Source organism: Mixophyes fleayi, chromosome 2 (assembly GCF_038048845.1).
Source record: "Mixophyes fleayi isolate aMixFle1 chromosome 2, aMixFle1.hap1, whole genome shotgun sequence".
In the NCBI taxonomy this organism is placed as follows: Eukaryota; Metazoa; Chordata; class Amphibia; order Anura; family Limnodynastidae; genus Mixophyes; species Mixophyes fleayi.
Window position 1 is genome coordinate 99,483,246 of NC_134403.1, and position 16,986 is coordinate 99,500,231.

Sequence of the window (16,986 nt, forward strand, 5' to 3'; positions counted from 1 at the left end):
ATGAAAAGTTATATGGTAGGAGGCCAAGGAAGGCCCCAACTGGAGTTTGCCAAAACACCTGAATGAGCCAAATTCCTTCAGAGAGAATGTCCTATGGATAGATGAGACCAAATTGGAGCTTTTTTGGTAAAGCCCATGATGCATATGTATATATAAAAAGTAAAATTAAGCTTTCAGAGAAAAGAACGCCTTCCCTACAGTCGATCAAAAAGGATGTTTTGGGGTTACTGTGTTGCATCTGGCACGCGGTGTCTTGTGAATGTATGCGTGGCATTATGAATTCTGGAGATTACCTGGCTATTTTCCTCCTAACGCTCTTTTTCTTTCACCCTCAGTCGGTATCACACTATTTGTGTCTTATTTCCTTTAGGATGTAAGCTGTCACGGACAGGGCCTGGTTTCCTTGTGTTCTCCTAATATTCCATCCCCCTCTGTACCCCTTGGCCTGCTTCCCTAGCTCTGTTTTCTTAAGCTTAGGCCTACTTCTTGGTGGTTACTACTCTCGCTCACTGTCCCACAAATAATTTGATCTGCATTACCATGTTACCTGTATTTTTATTAATTCAGATGACTGGTCTTTGTATTTAGTTCTTCATGTATCATGGTATGGATTATTGCTTTCTGTATATGTCATGTACGGCGCTGCAGACCCTATGTTGCGCCTTTATAAATAAAAGATAATAATATTTGGGAGCGCAATGTTGAACCCACAGAAAGCTGGATCTCTGTCGAAGGTCTTGAGTCTTCCAGCAGGACAGTGACCCCAAAACCAGCCAGGAATAGTTCAAGACACGACGCTGGACTGTTCTGAAGTGGCCAGCAATTAGTGCAGATCTAAATCCTATAGAACACCTGTAGAGAGATCTGAAAACAGCAGCTTGAGAAAGCACCATTCATATCTGTGCAAGAAAAGTGGACCAACGTTGCCAGTAGAGAGGTGCTGGAAGTGCATCCATGACCGTTTCTTTTCATTTTCTAAGGTTATACAGTATTCAATTCAGAATCAAAAACAATTGTTCTGAAATATTAACAGAGACTCATGGAGAACAAATATTGCTGTTAATTTGCACTTATTTTTAGAGAAAATTGTGTTTGAATAAAAGTGCATGGGTGCCAACATTTCTGTCCACTACTGCATACTGTATTTTGCTACTTTGTCAGCATATACATAAAGTTTGTCTTTAATATTGCTGTAACTACATGCTATTGTGTATTGTTGGTACCACCTGCTGGGTGCATTGGTTATTTTGCATGCTTGGGGCTAATTCAATTCATATATTATACAGTCAACTTGTGTTTTCATTTGAATAGAGGAAAAAGTCTACTATCTTACAGGGCCTGCAAAAATTCAAATGGCCTATTACAACTTTACTCATCTGTATGGTGTCACTTTCCTATGTTCTCAGCAATAATTGTAGTTATCCAAAAAGTGATGAATTTCCTTCCAAAAAACGGATATATTTATTATAGAAGGGGATCCAACTCGTTTTCTGATTACCTATATCTCTTGGTCTATAGGATGAGTGTTTTTTGCATTTATAAGACTATGCAAATCATGTCTCTTGTGAGCTAAGCCTGTAGCACCTCCAGCAACCTAGTCATCATCCTAAGGTTGATGATAATAGATTTAGGACTTTATAATATATAGATGGAATACATTTTATTGAAACAAAGTGTGATGGTTACAGCGCCATTCATGCTTAACCCGACCTCGCTACCATTGGAAAAGAATGGTTGTGGAAGGTAAGTGTGGCATGATCAGGGTGCCCACCGCAATACATGGGACACAGAATCCTGCTATTTGTTTCCGTAAAACGTGATCCACCTCTATATTATTCCTTGCTGACCAACCTTACCGGACAAGTATAAAGAGTGATGATATAGGCTACAGGTTTTTCAGCAGATTACCAAGCCAAATGTACGTAAACTGACTCTTCGCCCCATATTGCAGTAGTGTGTACACTTGCACAATGACCGACCGATAGTCATGCCAAAGCACCGATCTTCGGTTAATTTGGTTGGTAGGTAAAAATAATCTCATTCCAACCGCTTTCCGATCCTGCAGTGTGTATGCATTCACGATTGTGATCTCCATAGCGTTTACAGAGTCATAGGGTATATTTACTAAACTGCAGGTTTGAAAAAGTGGAGATGTTGCTTATATCAACCAATAAGATTCTAGTTATTTGTTTAGTACATTCTACAAAATGACAGCTAGAATCTGATTGCTATAGGCAACATCTACAGTTTTTCAAACCCAAAGCTTAGTAAATATATCCCATGGTCTTTTCAGCCGATGCCGGCAATGAACATGTCTTGGTGAATAAATGTAGAGTGCGCTGTAGACGGAATAGTTTGCTTGTTCGTTCTGAGACTGATTATTTTGTTTCAGAGTCACTGAAGCTAATGAAATTTGTGATGACGTGGATAGCTATAACAAGGCGGTTAATTAGTGTGACGAATGATTGAATACATTTCTTTCATTTTCTAAACGACTACAGGACCAAATGAAGAGCACAGATCTGAAGGTAAATCATGTATAGTGTGTATGCATGTATCGGTAGACTTATTGGAACTTAAGTTGTTTGTAAAATAATGATGAATTGGTCAAAAGTGTTTGTAGTGTGTACCCAGCCTAACAGTGAGATCAAAATGTGATATAAGGATTGAATCTTCTGGTATCTCCTGATACAAATACCAGTCTACTATCTCACACTCACAGCTAAGATAATAGCTACACACATCTAATGCATCAACCCTTATCAACTGAAACACAACATACATGTCTGTTCAGATTACCCACATAAAAGATTTACTGTAAATAAACATTTCTCTACAAGCTGAAATCCTATTAATGCCATTAATAACATGTTTGTTGTGGTGGATCCTGTGAGACTGGAGGTTGTACTGAAGATAGTTCCTGTATACATATTACACCTTGCTTCAGGTGCTGAATGAAAGTCTCAGTACACCATTCAGTGGCAGCCGATGCTTCAAACTGGAAAGAACTAGAAAGTGAAAAAAAATGCCAACACAGAGGAGAGGAGTTGGGGAACTAGATACCAGTAGCTCTCGTTACTTTTAACAGAGATTGAGGTTTTGTAAGGACTATGGAGTATGAAAACCATAAAGAGTTAGTTGAAAAAGATAGTCTTTATTTAGGACAAGGATCAGACAGGCATTACTAGATGCAGGCAATGGTAAATTCAGTAGCACAAAACCATAGGAATAACAAGAATTAGCAGAGGAACATGAACACTGGATACCAGGCACAAAAGGTTAACAGCAGGTACAGTTGTCAGGATAACCAGGTTTAGCTGAGGGGCTGGAGACTAGGTGCATCAGGATGACTGCAGATACAGGTTAGGATAAACCGGTTTAGCTCAGAAGCTGGAAACTAGGCACATCAGGATGACTGAAGGTACAGGTTGAGACAGGAGGAAGGTCAGGCAAACCAGGGTCAGAAACCAGAAGATCCACTAACAATAGCAGGGAGAAGACAGGAGCAATTGCAACCGGGGTCTGAGTCACAAGAAACTACAAGACGTTGAATTAAGCAGAAGTCGGGTACCAAGGCACAAACAAGACCAGAACACAGAACTTTCTTAGAAACCAGCAGCAGAGACATATGAACTGGCACCAGTCTGTTGCAACAGGCAGTCTTATAAAGGCCAGAAACAGGTGATTAACAGGGGAGTGAGATTAACTCCTGCAGGTGAGGAGAAAATGACCGGGTATAACAGCAGCACCTTAGGTAACAGGTACTGCAGGCCTGATTAAGAATAAGGACGGACTCCTAACAGGTTTTAGATGAGGTTAGCCGAATCTTATTGACCCCTTGGTGTTAAGCGATTCCATAATGTCCACTTTGAATTATGGAATTCACGTTTATCAATTTGGATGTTTCTCATGCTCAATTCTATTAATTCAGCATGATTAATATCAGTTTTATAATTAGGTTCAATTTACACTCCACAATCGATGTGGTGTCACTTAGTTTCTTGGTCCAATTTGCACTCAACAGTGGAGACGATATGTCCCCTCACTAGGGTTGGATGGTAATCCCAGTAGTTATTATTTATAACACATAACTTTTAAATATTCAACACTGAAAAAGGTTATAAAACTTTAATTGTTTAGTGGTTTATAATTTATCATATATTAGTGGAGAGTATTGATATTTGGGTTTTAGAATTTATTTTGTGAGAGAATTGTCCTTTTACTTTAATATAAGGTAGAGAAATACTTATATATTTTATTATCTATGGATCACTAAAACATTATCTTTGAGCTTCATTCACTTGTTATATTATCAATGTAAGTCTCTATTGAGTCTGCATATCATAATGTGGTTCAGTTGAGACTTATAATACCAATTATATGCCCTTTACTTACCTTAATTAATCCTCGAACATGGATTTCGCTATACCTTGATTCATCTGTTCTGTATACCCTCAGCTATATTATTCAATTACCTTGTAATGTCATATTTAATACGACATCTTGTCATACTCATTGTTGAATTTTACCTTACTTGTGATTAGTATGAGATGATCAATAGCCCGATGTTCTCAATTTATTTCTCTCATTCTATTTCTATCCCCTAAATAGTGAACCAATATCTCTTTAAAAGGAGTATATATCCAGCAACTCGATGGTTGCAATAGCGTTACTAAGGAAGGTGTCACTAAAGCGGAGTACACTTCAATATTTCTTTTCCGGAGTTCACCCTTTGCAACCCGATGGTTGCTACAACGTTGCCAAGTAAGGCGTCATCGGAGGGGAGGGCTCTCTCCTTTAAATATCCTATCAAGCCGTAATATCAGCTTGCCTCGTCAAAGCTACTGGAGAAACGCGCGTTGGTGGACGCCGCGCTCGCTACTCACTAAACTCTTGAACCTTTCTATTTATATTTCCACATGTATTGGGAGTCATTAAGTTCTTCATTATAGGATACTTAACCCCATAATCTCACAAGTGGTTTATTATAAGTCTGCTGAAATCACTATTACCCTTAAGGTGCTTGAGGGTTAATTAAAATCTATACAATCAACTGCTGGATTTTATCCATGAGAACATATTGTAAAGGTGTCATTTTATCAAAATAACAGAGGCATTATAATGTGTAATGAACAAGGTCTGGAGTTTAGAATTATTAAATAAGGTGGACCTATGACAGAATTTATCTAAACAAGTCTTATGATACATGAGTAGCCCCGCGGCTAGACAACTAATCATTGTCTATCTTAACGGAATCTCTGTTTATATCAATGTATGTTTCAATCATCATTTTTTAATATTTCGCTACTAGACAACTGTTTTTAACCTGATACTAATAAAGATTTATTTTATTAATACCTTACATATCAATATAACATCAATATATATGTTTACACCCATTAATGAGTGCCCCATTCGGTCATTTCCCCTTTTCTTTTTTCTGATAATAAAGATCTCAGAGTACAGAATGATACTAACGGTGAGGATAGGTGAATATCAAGACACGGACATTGGATGGTGTCATGGAAATGGCAGAGTTGGAGATATTGATAGAAAGAAGATGAGGGGATGTGATGCCTTGTCTGTAGGTCGGAAAACAATGGGAAGAGTTGGATAAGGGCCAGGTCTTTAAGAAATTTGTCAGGCCGAGTCCACTCCTGAATTTGAACTGGGGTAAGCCGTAGGAGAAAAGGAAGGATTATTCCAGAGAGGAGTCAGGCACCAGGCATTAGGAGTGAGTTTATATGAAGTAACAGTATGAGTCCAGATGGCTAATGAAAATGCAAGGGGGTGAGAAGATGAGGGGGAGGTCTGTGTTATGGTTTGAGCCATAGAAGAGATGAGAGTAAGTGTTGGAAATGGAGGCCTAAATGTCAACCAAACCCTAGTATCAGGAGGCAAATGGAGAAGACATGTTGGGTGAGAGACATGGTGATACTTATGGAAGTGGGGAACTCAGAGGCCGTCCTCTTGTATAGATTTAGAAGGAAGGCTCTTGTGGATTTAGGGAATCCTGGCCAACCAAATAAATTTAGTGGCCAGTTTTTGAAGCATCTTGAAAAGAGTTCGGGCACTTTTAGGGGGAGAGTCTGAAAAAGGTATAAAAGACAAAGAATGATGTTCATCTCAAGAGAAGCACTTCCACCCGCACAAGAAATTGTGAGCTTATCCCAACTATTAAGGTCTGACCTAATATTTTCCAGTAAGGGAGGGAAGTTAGGTGTATAAAGCTGATTATAACATGGCTTGCCACCAGCTGTGGTAGTCATTATTGCGACTACTGAAATTGCGACAAGATATACAGCGACATTAAAATCCCGAATTTTGTAATCCCGACATGTAAAAAATAAACTCTTACTGATATAGTTACAGAGAAAATTTCCGGCAAGGTTGCTATAAGCGCCGACAGCAGAACAAGCCGGCACTGTGATGGTCGTCATTTAAAATGGTGACAGTTACATTGTTGGTGCTAATAGGGCAATACGAGGACCCAGCACCTGTATAGTGTTTTTTTTTTTTTGTTTTGTTTTTTTTTTACTAAGGTTTGCACATTATACAGGCACCAGATCCTTACATTGCCCCCTTAATACCAGCAATGTAACTGTTGCCATTTTAAGTGACGACCATCACATTGCCGGCTTGTTGTGCTCTCTGTGTTTATAGCATCCTTGCCGGAAATGTTCTCTGTAACTATTTCAGTAAGTCTCTATTTGTTGCATTTTGGGATTAAAAAATTTGGGATTTTAAAATCACTAATTCTTGACACAATTTTAGTAGTCACACTGTTGTACCCCACTGCCTCCAAATATGGGTCTACACATCAGATTTTCCATTTGATATGGCTCTGCGCATTAGTCTTGCCACCAGATGTGGCTCTGCACATTAGCTTTGTTACCAGATACGGCTCTGCAAGTGGCTTTGCCACTAGATACGCTCTGCCCATTAGTCTTAACACCTCACATGATTTTGCATACTAGTTGTGACACCAGATTAGTTTTGTCAAATCCAACGTATGCTATCCGTGGATTGATGCCGAACTTATACACAATCAAAGGAAATCTTCCTGCATGCATGCATTACGATCGATCGGAGAACAGAATATACACAACACCATCTCTTCTGTATAGAATCTGCTCTGTTTTAATGCATACCAGGTTATACATTTATAGCACTTTTGAGGAACTTGTTGATGTACAAAAACAGTTGATGAATCACAAGATCAGTTTCCCGACAAGCCTGCGGTTGTACTTGTTCTCGCGTTATGTTGCAATTTTCCCAAAAATTTGAAGGTAGCACATTATTTGTAATAAGCTACTTCTACAAGTGCCATCTTTACTTCTGCTTCTAACATCCTCTGCAAAACTTCTTACAATTTCTAAAATATATACATATATCCCTGAGCATATTAAAATGTGAAGCATTCTTAAAGGTACACTACATTTTATATAAAATACATTATGGGGTTCTGCACCTCAGTCTTGGCGTCGGATATAGCCTGTATTTTGGATCTGGTGTTAAGTGTAAATTTCATTTTTTTGCCAAATAAAAACAATTTTGAATAGTTCCATCGTTGTTCAGGTTTAAACTTTTTATCCTGAAATAGAGTGTTTTAATTAGTTCAGTGTTGTAGTAAGAAAAATAGTAGCAAGTAGCAACTCAGTATCATTATCAGGAAGTAGAAACGATGAACGTTGTTTTACCTCCGGACCAGCTGGGGTCGCTGTAGGGTGACCTGACACCACTCTATCCTCTCATGGTCTCTCAACTGCAGCTAGTGCCCGGTAGTGGATCCAGAACTTTCCTGGCGGACAGCGGTTGTGCGTTTAGGTGTGCGACTGTGTGACGTTGGCAGAGCTCGGGCTGTGGTCTGGACGCAGGTGTGTGTGGCGGGGTCTCTGCAGTTACTGACGGCTAGATGTCAGTGTGCCGGAAGTGAGAGTGGCAATGTCTCACCCAGGAGCTCACCTAGATTATAAATGCAGATGATTATGTACCTAGCAAACAGCAAATTAGTCTGACAATGTCTCATAATTATTGTTGTTATTTTTATAGAACTAAATGAGGTAAAGGCAGAGGGAATAGTCCGACTTTGGGTGTTTTTAGCTTTTATGGAACTACAAGTCACAGCATGTTCATCAGGCTGGGACTTATAGTCCCACAAATAATAGCCGCACTTGTGATGTTTAATAACGCATGTGTTCTCTTGTTCACAGCGGTGACTGCGATACTTGCTTTCAGTTTGATTCCCTGATAACCAGACACAATGACAGAGGCTGCCCCAGGTCCATCTGCTCAGTGAGTGGCTTCTGCTTTCATCTGTTTATCAACAGCAGTTTTACTAGAATGTTAAATAAGAGATGGTGTGCAATGTGTTGGCAGCTAGATGACAAGTTGATAAGTGTTTTTGTTTTGTTTTTTATAGATGATGTATTCTAAAATATACCTTTATTTTGTATTCTACTAATGACTTCTGTTGCATGATGCATTTTATGTATATTAATCATGTTTTTTATTAATATATCCATTTAACTATACTAATTATGGTTACCTCTGCTCAGTGATTTTGCTCTGGTAGTTACTATATTATTTGTTTCAGTATTAGCTTATATTGTTTTTAAGCCAACTATATGTTTGACAATATTGCATTTTTTTCTTTACATGTAAGTTTTTGTGTTTTACTTATTAGTAATCATGTAAACAGGTATGATGCTTGAATGAATGGTTTCTCATGGCACCAAACCCATTACCACTGTGGTAGTTTCATTCCGTTTTTGGAACTCCTCTTGTTATATCTACATGGTTTACCAAGAGTAAACACATTATGGAAGCCTACAGTGAGTTCCAAACACCATTATAAATTCCAGTAACAAATACATGACTTACATTTTCGCATTGCTACTAGTGATAAAAATTTGCAAGTGTCAGGGCTGGTCTAAAGGCCATTTTATGTAGAAGAATGATCTTTCTAGTTGCTTTCATTTGTTCACTGATTACACTATATTAGCATACTGGTTTCCATGAACATGTTCCTTTGTTTGAGTGACATCAGAAAATAACCCATGGAAACCATTGTAAACAGTGAGATGATGTGAGCAATTAGATACACACTTTTTCATGTAACAAAAAATGCAACCAAGCCATATAAAATGGTATGTGGGGTTTAAATGAAAAGATATACTATATTTTTTTTAAAATGTGTAGTTTACCTCTTAAAATATCTGTTTTGGACCTATTTAAAGTAAACATTTGTTTTTGATACCAGACAAATGAAAATTTAAAAAGGAAAAATGACTGTTTACTTAAAACTACTGTTTCATTTGTGCATCAGAATTAATATGTCTTGGTATATATTAATATCCTTTATTATATTAACTCTCAGCAACAAAGTTCACTTATCTTTGCAAGTACAGTCTTGGCCAAAAGTTTTGAGAATGACACAAATATTATTTTTTCACAAAGTCTGCTGCCTCAGTTTTTATGATAGCAATTTGCATATACTCCAGAATGTCACGAAGAGTGATCAGATGAATTGCAATTAATTTCAAAGTCCCTCTTTGCCATGACAATGAACTTTATCTCAAAAACAACATTTCCACTGCATATCAGCCCTGCCACAAAAAGACCAGCTGACATCAGGTCAATAATTCTTGACACAGGTGAGAGTGTTGACGAGGACAAGGTTGGAGATCACTCTGTCATGCTGATTGAGTTAGAGTAACAGACTGGAAGCTTTAAAAGGAGGGTGGTGCTTGAAATCATTGTTCTTCCTCTGTTAACCATGGTTATCTGCAAGGAAACACATGCAGTCATCATTGCTTTGCACAAAAAGGGCTTCACAGGAAAAGATATCGCTGCTAGTAAGATTGCACCTAAATCAACCATTTATCGGATCATCAAGAACTTCAAGGAGAGAGGTTCAATAGTTGTGAAGAAGGCTTCAGGGTGCCCAAAACGTCCAGCAAGCGCCAGGGTCGTTTCCTAAAGTTGATTCAGCTGTGGGATCGGTGCACCACCAGTGCAGAGCTTGCTCAGGAATGGCAGCGGGCAGGTGTGAGTGCATATGGACGCACAGTGGTGCGAAGACTTTTGAAGGATGGCCTGGTGTCAAGAAGAAACCACTTCTCTCCAGGAAAAACATCAAGGACAGACTGATATTCTGCAAAAGGTACAGGGATTGGACTGCTGAGGACTGGGGTAATGTAATTTTCTCTGATGATTCCCCTTTCAGATTGTTTGGGGCATCTGGAAAAACGCTTGTCCAGAGAAGGAAAGGTGAGCGCTACTATCAGTCCTGTGTCATGTAAACAGTAAAGCATCCTAAGACCATTCATGTGTGGGGTTGCTTCTCAACTAAGGGAGTGGGCTCACTCACAATTTTGCTTAAGGTCACAGCCATGAATAAAGAATGGCACCAAAGCATTCTCCAAGAGAAATTTCTCCCAACGATCCAAGAACAGTTTGGTGATGAACAATGCCTTTTCCAGCATAATGGAGCACCTTGCCATAAGGCAAAAGTAATAACTAAGTGGCTCCGGGATCAAAACATCAACATTTTGGGTCCATGGCCAGTAAACTCCCCAGACCTTAATCCTATTGAGAACTTGTGGTCAATCCTCAAACCCACACATTCTGACAAACTCCAAGCATTGATTAGGCAAGAATGGGCAGCCATCAGTCAGTATGTGGCCCAGAAGTTGATTGACAGCATGCCAGGGTGAATTGCAGAGGTGAGGTCTTCAAAAAGAAGGGTCAACACTGCAAATATTGACTCTTTGCGTAAACTTAATGTAATTGTCAATAAAAGCCTTTGACACTTATGAAATGTTTGTAATTTTACTTCAGTATACCATAGCATCATGTGACAAAAAGGACTAAAAACACTGAAGTGGCAAACTTTGTGACAATCAATACGTTTGTCATTCTCAAAACTTTTGGCCATGACTGTACTGTTACCCAGAATAAGTTACTTAATAGCAATAACTAGTAAACAAGCACAAAATAAATTTACACTCTATCTGCTAGTAAATACCATATGAAAGGTATCGACATTGATCATTTACATTTTCACAGTTAAAAGCAAATAGTCAGTGATGTCTTTCCAGTTTTTCTCATGTTATTTGCCCTGTTTTGTATCAGCAGGTTGTTTACTGAGAGTTACATCACTGAAAATCCTCAGCGATCGTTAGAGGTGAGATCCCTTATTTGCCTTCCAAAATTGACCTTAATTGCTGGCATAAAATTGCAATGAAATTCTGGTAAATGGTTGCTGAATGTGATGTGAAAGGAAATAGGAACTGGATCACACAGACGTTCTGGTACTGATAGATCTGAAGGAGAGTCAGTAAATGAAGGTGATGGTGGGTAAGGCCACACACAGATTAAACCATATATCTATGTAGATTAACTCTTCTGAAAAACAAAGTACCCCACTTTGCTCTTTGGCATAGCTCATTTTATGCCGATGTAAGATACTACACCTCCCAGCTTGGCATGATTTTCTAATTATACTGATATTCCCTTACATTTAAAATACCCAAACTCAAAAATTCCTACATCACTCAGAATGAAAACACAGGTAACATTGTCTCCACGTACTGAGCAATAGAAATGGCCGGAGGTCGATCAGGGACAGACATATCATTACAAGCTGGTATTTTCCCTAGAATTTAGGAATAGTTGGCAATTGCAAGTTTGGATTCACTTGCTTATTTCCATATTTCCACAATTGATACATCCTAGAAAATGTTACATAGTTGCCTTGTGTGAATCATAATTATTAGTTTTGTTTTTTTATGTTCAATATTGCTCATAATAATATCCTTAATCCTAGTTAGTTTTTATTCCATTGCTGGGTATAATTTGTGCTTATCGGATGCTGTTGTCCACTTGGCCATAGATAGGATGAGGAAAATCATTTTCGGATTATGTATTATTTATACCCTTTATCGGATCATTGAACAAAGTGTCACTTGGGGAAAGGATGAAAGAACATCTCCATGTATCCACTTTTCCAGGATTGCTTGTGATTGGCTAAGATTTTTCCATCCATTTATATGTCATTGCATTTTATTTGACTTTCTGTGCTCAAAATTAATTCAGTTTTTTTGGGATGAGAGCTAAGACTTAGATACCCAGACTTAGGGGAAAAGAAACACAAATGGTGACTGTACTTTTATTTGATACATTATACAGTAATATTACACTGGTGAATGTTGAGAACTGAAATTTTAAATTCATTGTTAAACGTATTTCTCTTTTGTTTTCCTATTTTTTGTTTTTTTCCTTTCCTTCACAAGTAAACTATTAATGAACTCTGGTGTAAAAGTTGGAATTGGGTTTCTCTACCATGAGAAACCCTCATTTTACACACACACTTCCTTCTCATTCTTCCTGTGTAAACATTTTTTAATAGGACAGTCTTAAAATGTATTAAGTGTATTTAAAAAAAAAAAAAAAAAAAAGCAATAATACTGACCTACTACATGAAATATGGCTCCTAATTCCATCCTCCCGTTCCTACCACAACTAACAAAACCTTTACCAGGTTTTGTCAGCTGGTTTCTTGCTGTTTTACTGAACTTATTGTAAATACTTGGATTCTGTCCAATTATCTCAGACCAGCATTTTGTAACCATGTATCCTAATTCTGTTAAATAAAACATATAAAAAAAAAAAGATAAAAAGCCCTGAATCTGTTAATGCCCATAGCAAGCAATCTGATTATAAATGTAATTGTTCTAGTACAGTTTAGAATGAAAGCAGATGTCTGATAGCTGCTGGTAATGCCGCTTTTTCTTCAGTTACCTGTAGAACAGTTCTCATAAATGTCCCTTTTTAAAAGATTTTGTTTAGTAAAAGTCCTCAGTCCCGCTGCAGTATATCTTTGGTGTCTTTTCAGGCCCCCTGCCGCTCACATCCCAGCTGCCCAGCTGAAGGATTTGCAGGGATTGCTGTTGTCTTCGCTGCTTTATGAAGTTCTGTCTCCTTTCACATACTTATTGTTTGACTTTTACCTGAAAGAAGCTGCAAACATGACCATAACATATTCCCACATGTCACACATACAGTCAATGAAACATTTGTCACATTACCATGAGATATAAGCATCACTTAGCTCCACCCACATTTCCTCCCTTTCCAGGAGAGGGAATAGTTTAACTTCCAGTAGCCTGGGCCTGAAGCCCCTGAAAGAGAATGACCATGTAGCTATTTAATACTTGTTCTGTTTTTGCCCAAGATGTGACCACAGTCAACATGAGAACTCTGAGTTATAGGTGAAACTACAGCAATAGCTCAAAGATTCGACTCGCTCATCCTCAACATCCTATTTCAAGGTCTGAGACCAGCATGTTGCCCATATTCTCCAGAGTTACCTTCCTGGATCATTCACTGATGGAGACAGGACTTCCCAATGCCCAATACATTCCTCTTCCTCTGCTTCAAAGGAGACACAAGCGGAAACAAAAATCTTTTGTGGGGCTGCAGTGGTGTGGGAGAGCGTTAATGCTGCTGCATGGGACAGGGGCGTAGTGTGGAGACAGGGTGTGACCTTAACATATTCTTACCCCTTGGCGATGGGCAAAGGGTAGAGAAAAGATGGGGGCTTACCTTGGTAGGATTTGGAGAGTAAGTGAGTGGGTAGCTGGGAGTGGGTTGGAAGTTCTCTAACCTCTCTTGGCTTTGACCTTTCCCTGGATTAACTTTAGCCACAGTCTGGATGCAGGTACACATTCCGACAATCCCTTTGTCTCTACTGATGCTTAGGTTTTATCGTATGTACACACACATTACGTTACAAGGCCATCAACAAAATTGCACCGACATACATTTCCTCACTTGTTTCGAAATATCTCCCTACTTGACACCTCCGTTCTGCACAAGATCTACGTCTCTCCTCCACTCTCATCACATCCTCCCATTCTCGGTTACAGGATTTTTTCCGGGCTGCACCCACTTTGTGGAATTCCCTCCCACGCACAGTAAGACTTTCCTCTAGTCTTGAAACCTTCAAGCGGTCACTGAAAACCCACCTCTTCAGACAAGGTTATGATATTCCTCAACCATCATCTTAATTTCTCTAGATTACCCTATTACCATCCTCTACACTGCTAACGCAAGACAACAACCCTCTGACCAACATTGCCACACACACAGCACACTCAATACTTTTACCTTTGCAGTCTAGCTGGTCCATTGTGCAATATGATGTAGCAGACGCCCTTGTGTTTCAAACTCTCATTGTCCCATAGATTGTAAGTTTTCGAGCAGGGTTCTCTTACCTCTCTGTCTGTATGTATTACCCAGTATTGTCTTATCAATGTTTGTTCCCAATTGTAAAGCGCTACGGAATTTGCTGGCGCTATATAAATAAATGTTAATGATGATGCTAGTAGCTCTTTGGTTATGCAGGTTTAGATCTCTAGAGAAAATACATATGTTTGGACTTTGAAAACTGGTTTACAGCTAACTGAAAAAAATAAAATAAAATCAGATGATAGTTGTCTAGTACAGATTTGAAAATGAAAGCATACTGGTTGTTGTGGGTTACAACAGCCTTTTTACTAGGCCTTGAGAAATTTTTCTAAAAGTAGTTAGTCGAGTGTGACTTGCATAAAGGGCACATTACTTTACACAGGAGTAACTATCGTACTGCTCAAATAATCAGAACTAACAAAAAACAGTCAAATGTGGTGAAACCATACCACACACATAAACCAGTGCTTTATCGGAGCATAAACATAATACAGAAGTTTGCCACAATCTGTATGCACACAGACAATATATATATTATATATATATATATATATATATATATATTAAAATATGCGCTGAGAGCTTGTTTCTAATGCAGCCACTTTTAATGCTGCTAGGTGAGGGACTATATACGCATATCCATTTGGAGGACCTTTATGCTTTAAAACATAAACTAGGTCCATAGGACCAGTACAAAAGCCAGACCCCACTTGACCTACAAAGCTGAACTATACAAACAATAACAAAATATCTGCGCACTACTAACATGCAGCTGTTCACACTATAAGGCTTCATCCAACAAAACACAATTCTAAATTCCAAATATAACAAAAATAATGCATACTGGGCTTGTGAAATTAACACTAATAAACATAGATTGCCACCTATAATGTGTAATTTTCACTGTATAATTTTGAAATGTGATATTTTACAAAATAAAATAAGTCCTTACATAAATGATGATGGTTTTTTTTGATGTCCGTGATCGTTATCATCTTTTTTTTTCTTGATATAACGTGACAAAATCCAGCAATTGTCTGGTAATAAAGAATGTTTAAATTTTAAAAGCACATTTCACTGTTTGATATAGAGATGTGTATTATCTTTTTGAATGTGCATTTTAATTTTATTGAAATCTCTGACCCAAAAATATACCTTGCCTCTTCCTGATCAATGAGAAGCACTTCTAGGGAACCTGTTTCCCCATTGCCGCAGTCATCCATGGGAGCAAGCGCTCTCACAGTGACTTGTTAGGGTGATTGTGGTGAACAGACTGTTGGACCTTTCTGATGTAGGCTTGTAATGGTACAATAAAGGGAACTGTTTTCTTATTTGCAAGCAGTTTACTTTATCCAAACAGTTGTCCATTTTAATGTTTTTCTTCCTTTTTTTCCTGCTACTACAACCTTGTATTACAAATTAATTATGGATAACTTAAATAGCCACTTTGCTAGCAAGATTGCTGTTTCTGTTTAAGCAGTGTTTTCCTGGTCCATCACTTTTGTTTCATGAATGATTTCTTGCATTACAGAGTTTGAAGTAGTATTTCTTATGCCTATACAATGCCTATACAATTGTGTATTTTGTGTAGTTTCACTGAAAATGTGTTATTGCCTTCCTTTAACAAGAGAATGCAATCCTGAACATGATCTGGCCTATTTATTACATCACAGGTAATCACCGAGAAGCAGTAATTTCTTGTAGGACATTGTTATTGATTAGGTTGATTATTCTCCTCTTCTAGACGTATTGTGTTTAATCTCCCTGCTGCTAAACAGAGTAATGCTCTCAGATTTCCGTTTGCACTGCATTATAAGTTAAAGATAAATGAATAGCACAATTGTGTTTGAATTACAGGAGCTGACAAAGGCATTGGAAGATAAATCTGATGATGCAGAATACTATTGCCAAAGAGCTTATGCTCACATACTTCTACAAAATTACAATGGTAACCACTAACTTGCTTCTAATTATTTTTTACGCTTTCATTTTGCCATATTGTATCACCATTTATAGCACTTTCATCTTGTTGATGTTCAGGATTCTTTTTGCTGTTGCTGAATTTTGTTAGACAGTGAATAAATGAGCCAAAGAAAAATCGTTTAAAATTTTATAATACATACTTAGAATCTACTTATTCCTGTTTATTGAGTGATAAACTTGCCTGCAAACCATTTCTTTTGCATTTAGTTTGTTTACTTGGCAAATACATGTGACTACTATATAAGGCAAATAATGTCATAAAAGTAAGCTTACAAATAAATGCATAAAGGGCGTTTAAAGTGAAAAGACAAGCGCTTATTTTAAAATACCATTTAAGAACTATGTTCAAATATGTAACCAAGTAAGTTCAATGTTTTTTTTTATTTTTTTTATGATTATCTAGTTCCTAATAAATACATACTAAAGTAATGACCTCACTCTACATTTGTACAGATTTCATTTGTAGGAATTACCTACAGAATACACTAGATATGTTAATTGCATAATCTCCTGTACATAAGATATTGCATAACGTGATCATATACAATCCTACTGGGCTCTGATGTCTGTGTTTTTAGGGACCTGCAGGGGAAAACATGTACTTCCCTGTGGCCTTTATATATTCAGAGAATGCGTCTGTCACCCCCTAATATAATTTCATCAATGATTATTTTTCTCTTGTATTTGAATTCATTGCGTGGAAATCCAGTGTCCCTCGAGATTCTGGCACATCCCTTCAGTGATTTCTCT

At 37.9% G+C, this 16,986-nt stretch overlaps 1 protein-coding gene across 2 annotated transcripts in view; it reads left to right on the forward strand.

Moving 5' to 3' along the window:
* The first annotated feature begins 7,730 nt into the window (after nt 1-7,730).
* Nucleotides 7,731-16,986, forward strand: part of SUGT1 (SGT1 assembly cochaperone of MIS12 kinetochore complex) — a 74,409-nt gene continuing 65,153 nt past the window's right edge. Inside the window, exons 1-4 of one of the 2 annotated variants that reach the window (XM_075199787.1) lie at nt 7,731-7,877; nt 8,214-8,295; nt 11,140-11,188; nt 16,111-16,201. In XM_075199787.1, the coding sequence (XP_075055888.1) occupies nt 8,264-8,295; nt 11,140-11,188; nt 16,111-16,201 (172 nt within the window). In that variant the 5' untranslated portion in view covers nt 7,731-7,877; nt 8,214-8,263. Of the gene's footprint in view, nt 7,878-7,953; nt 8,064-8,213; nt 8,296-11,139; nt 11,189-16,110; nt 16,202-16,986 lie in introns of those variants that run through there. The other variant, XM_075199788.1, reaches the window with a different exon arrangement.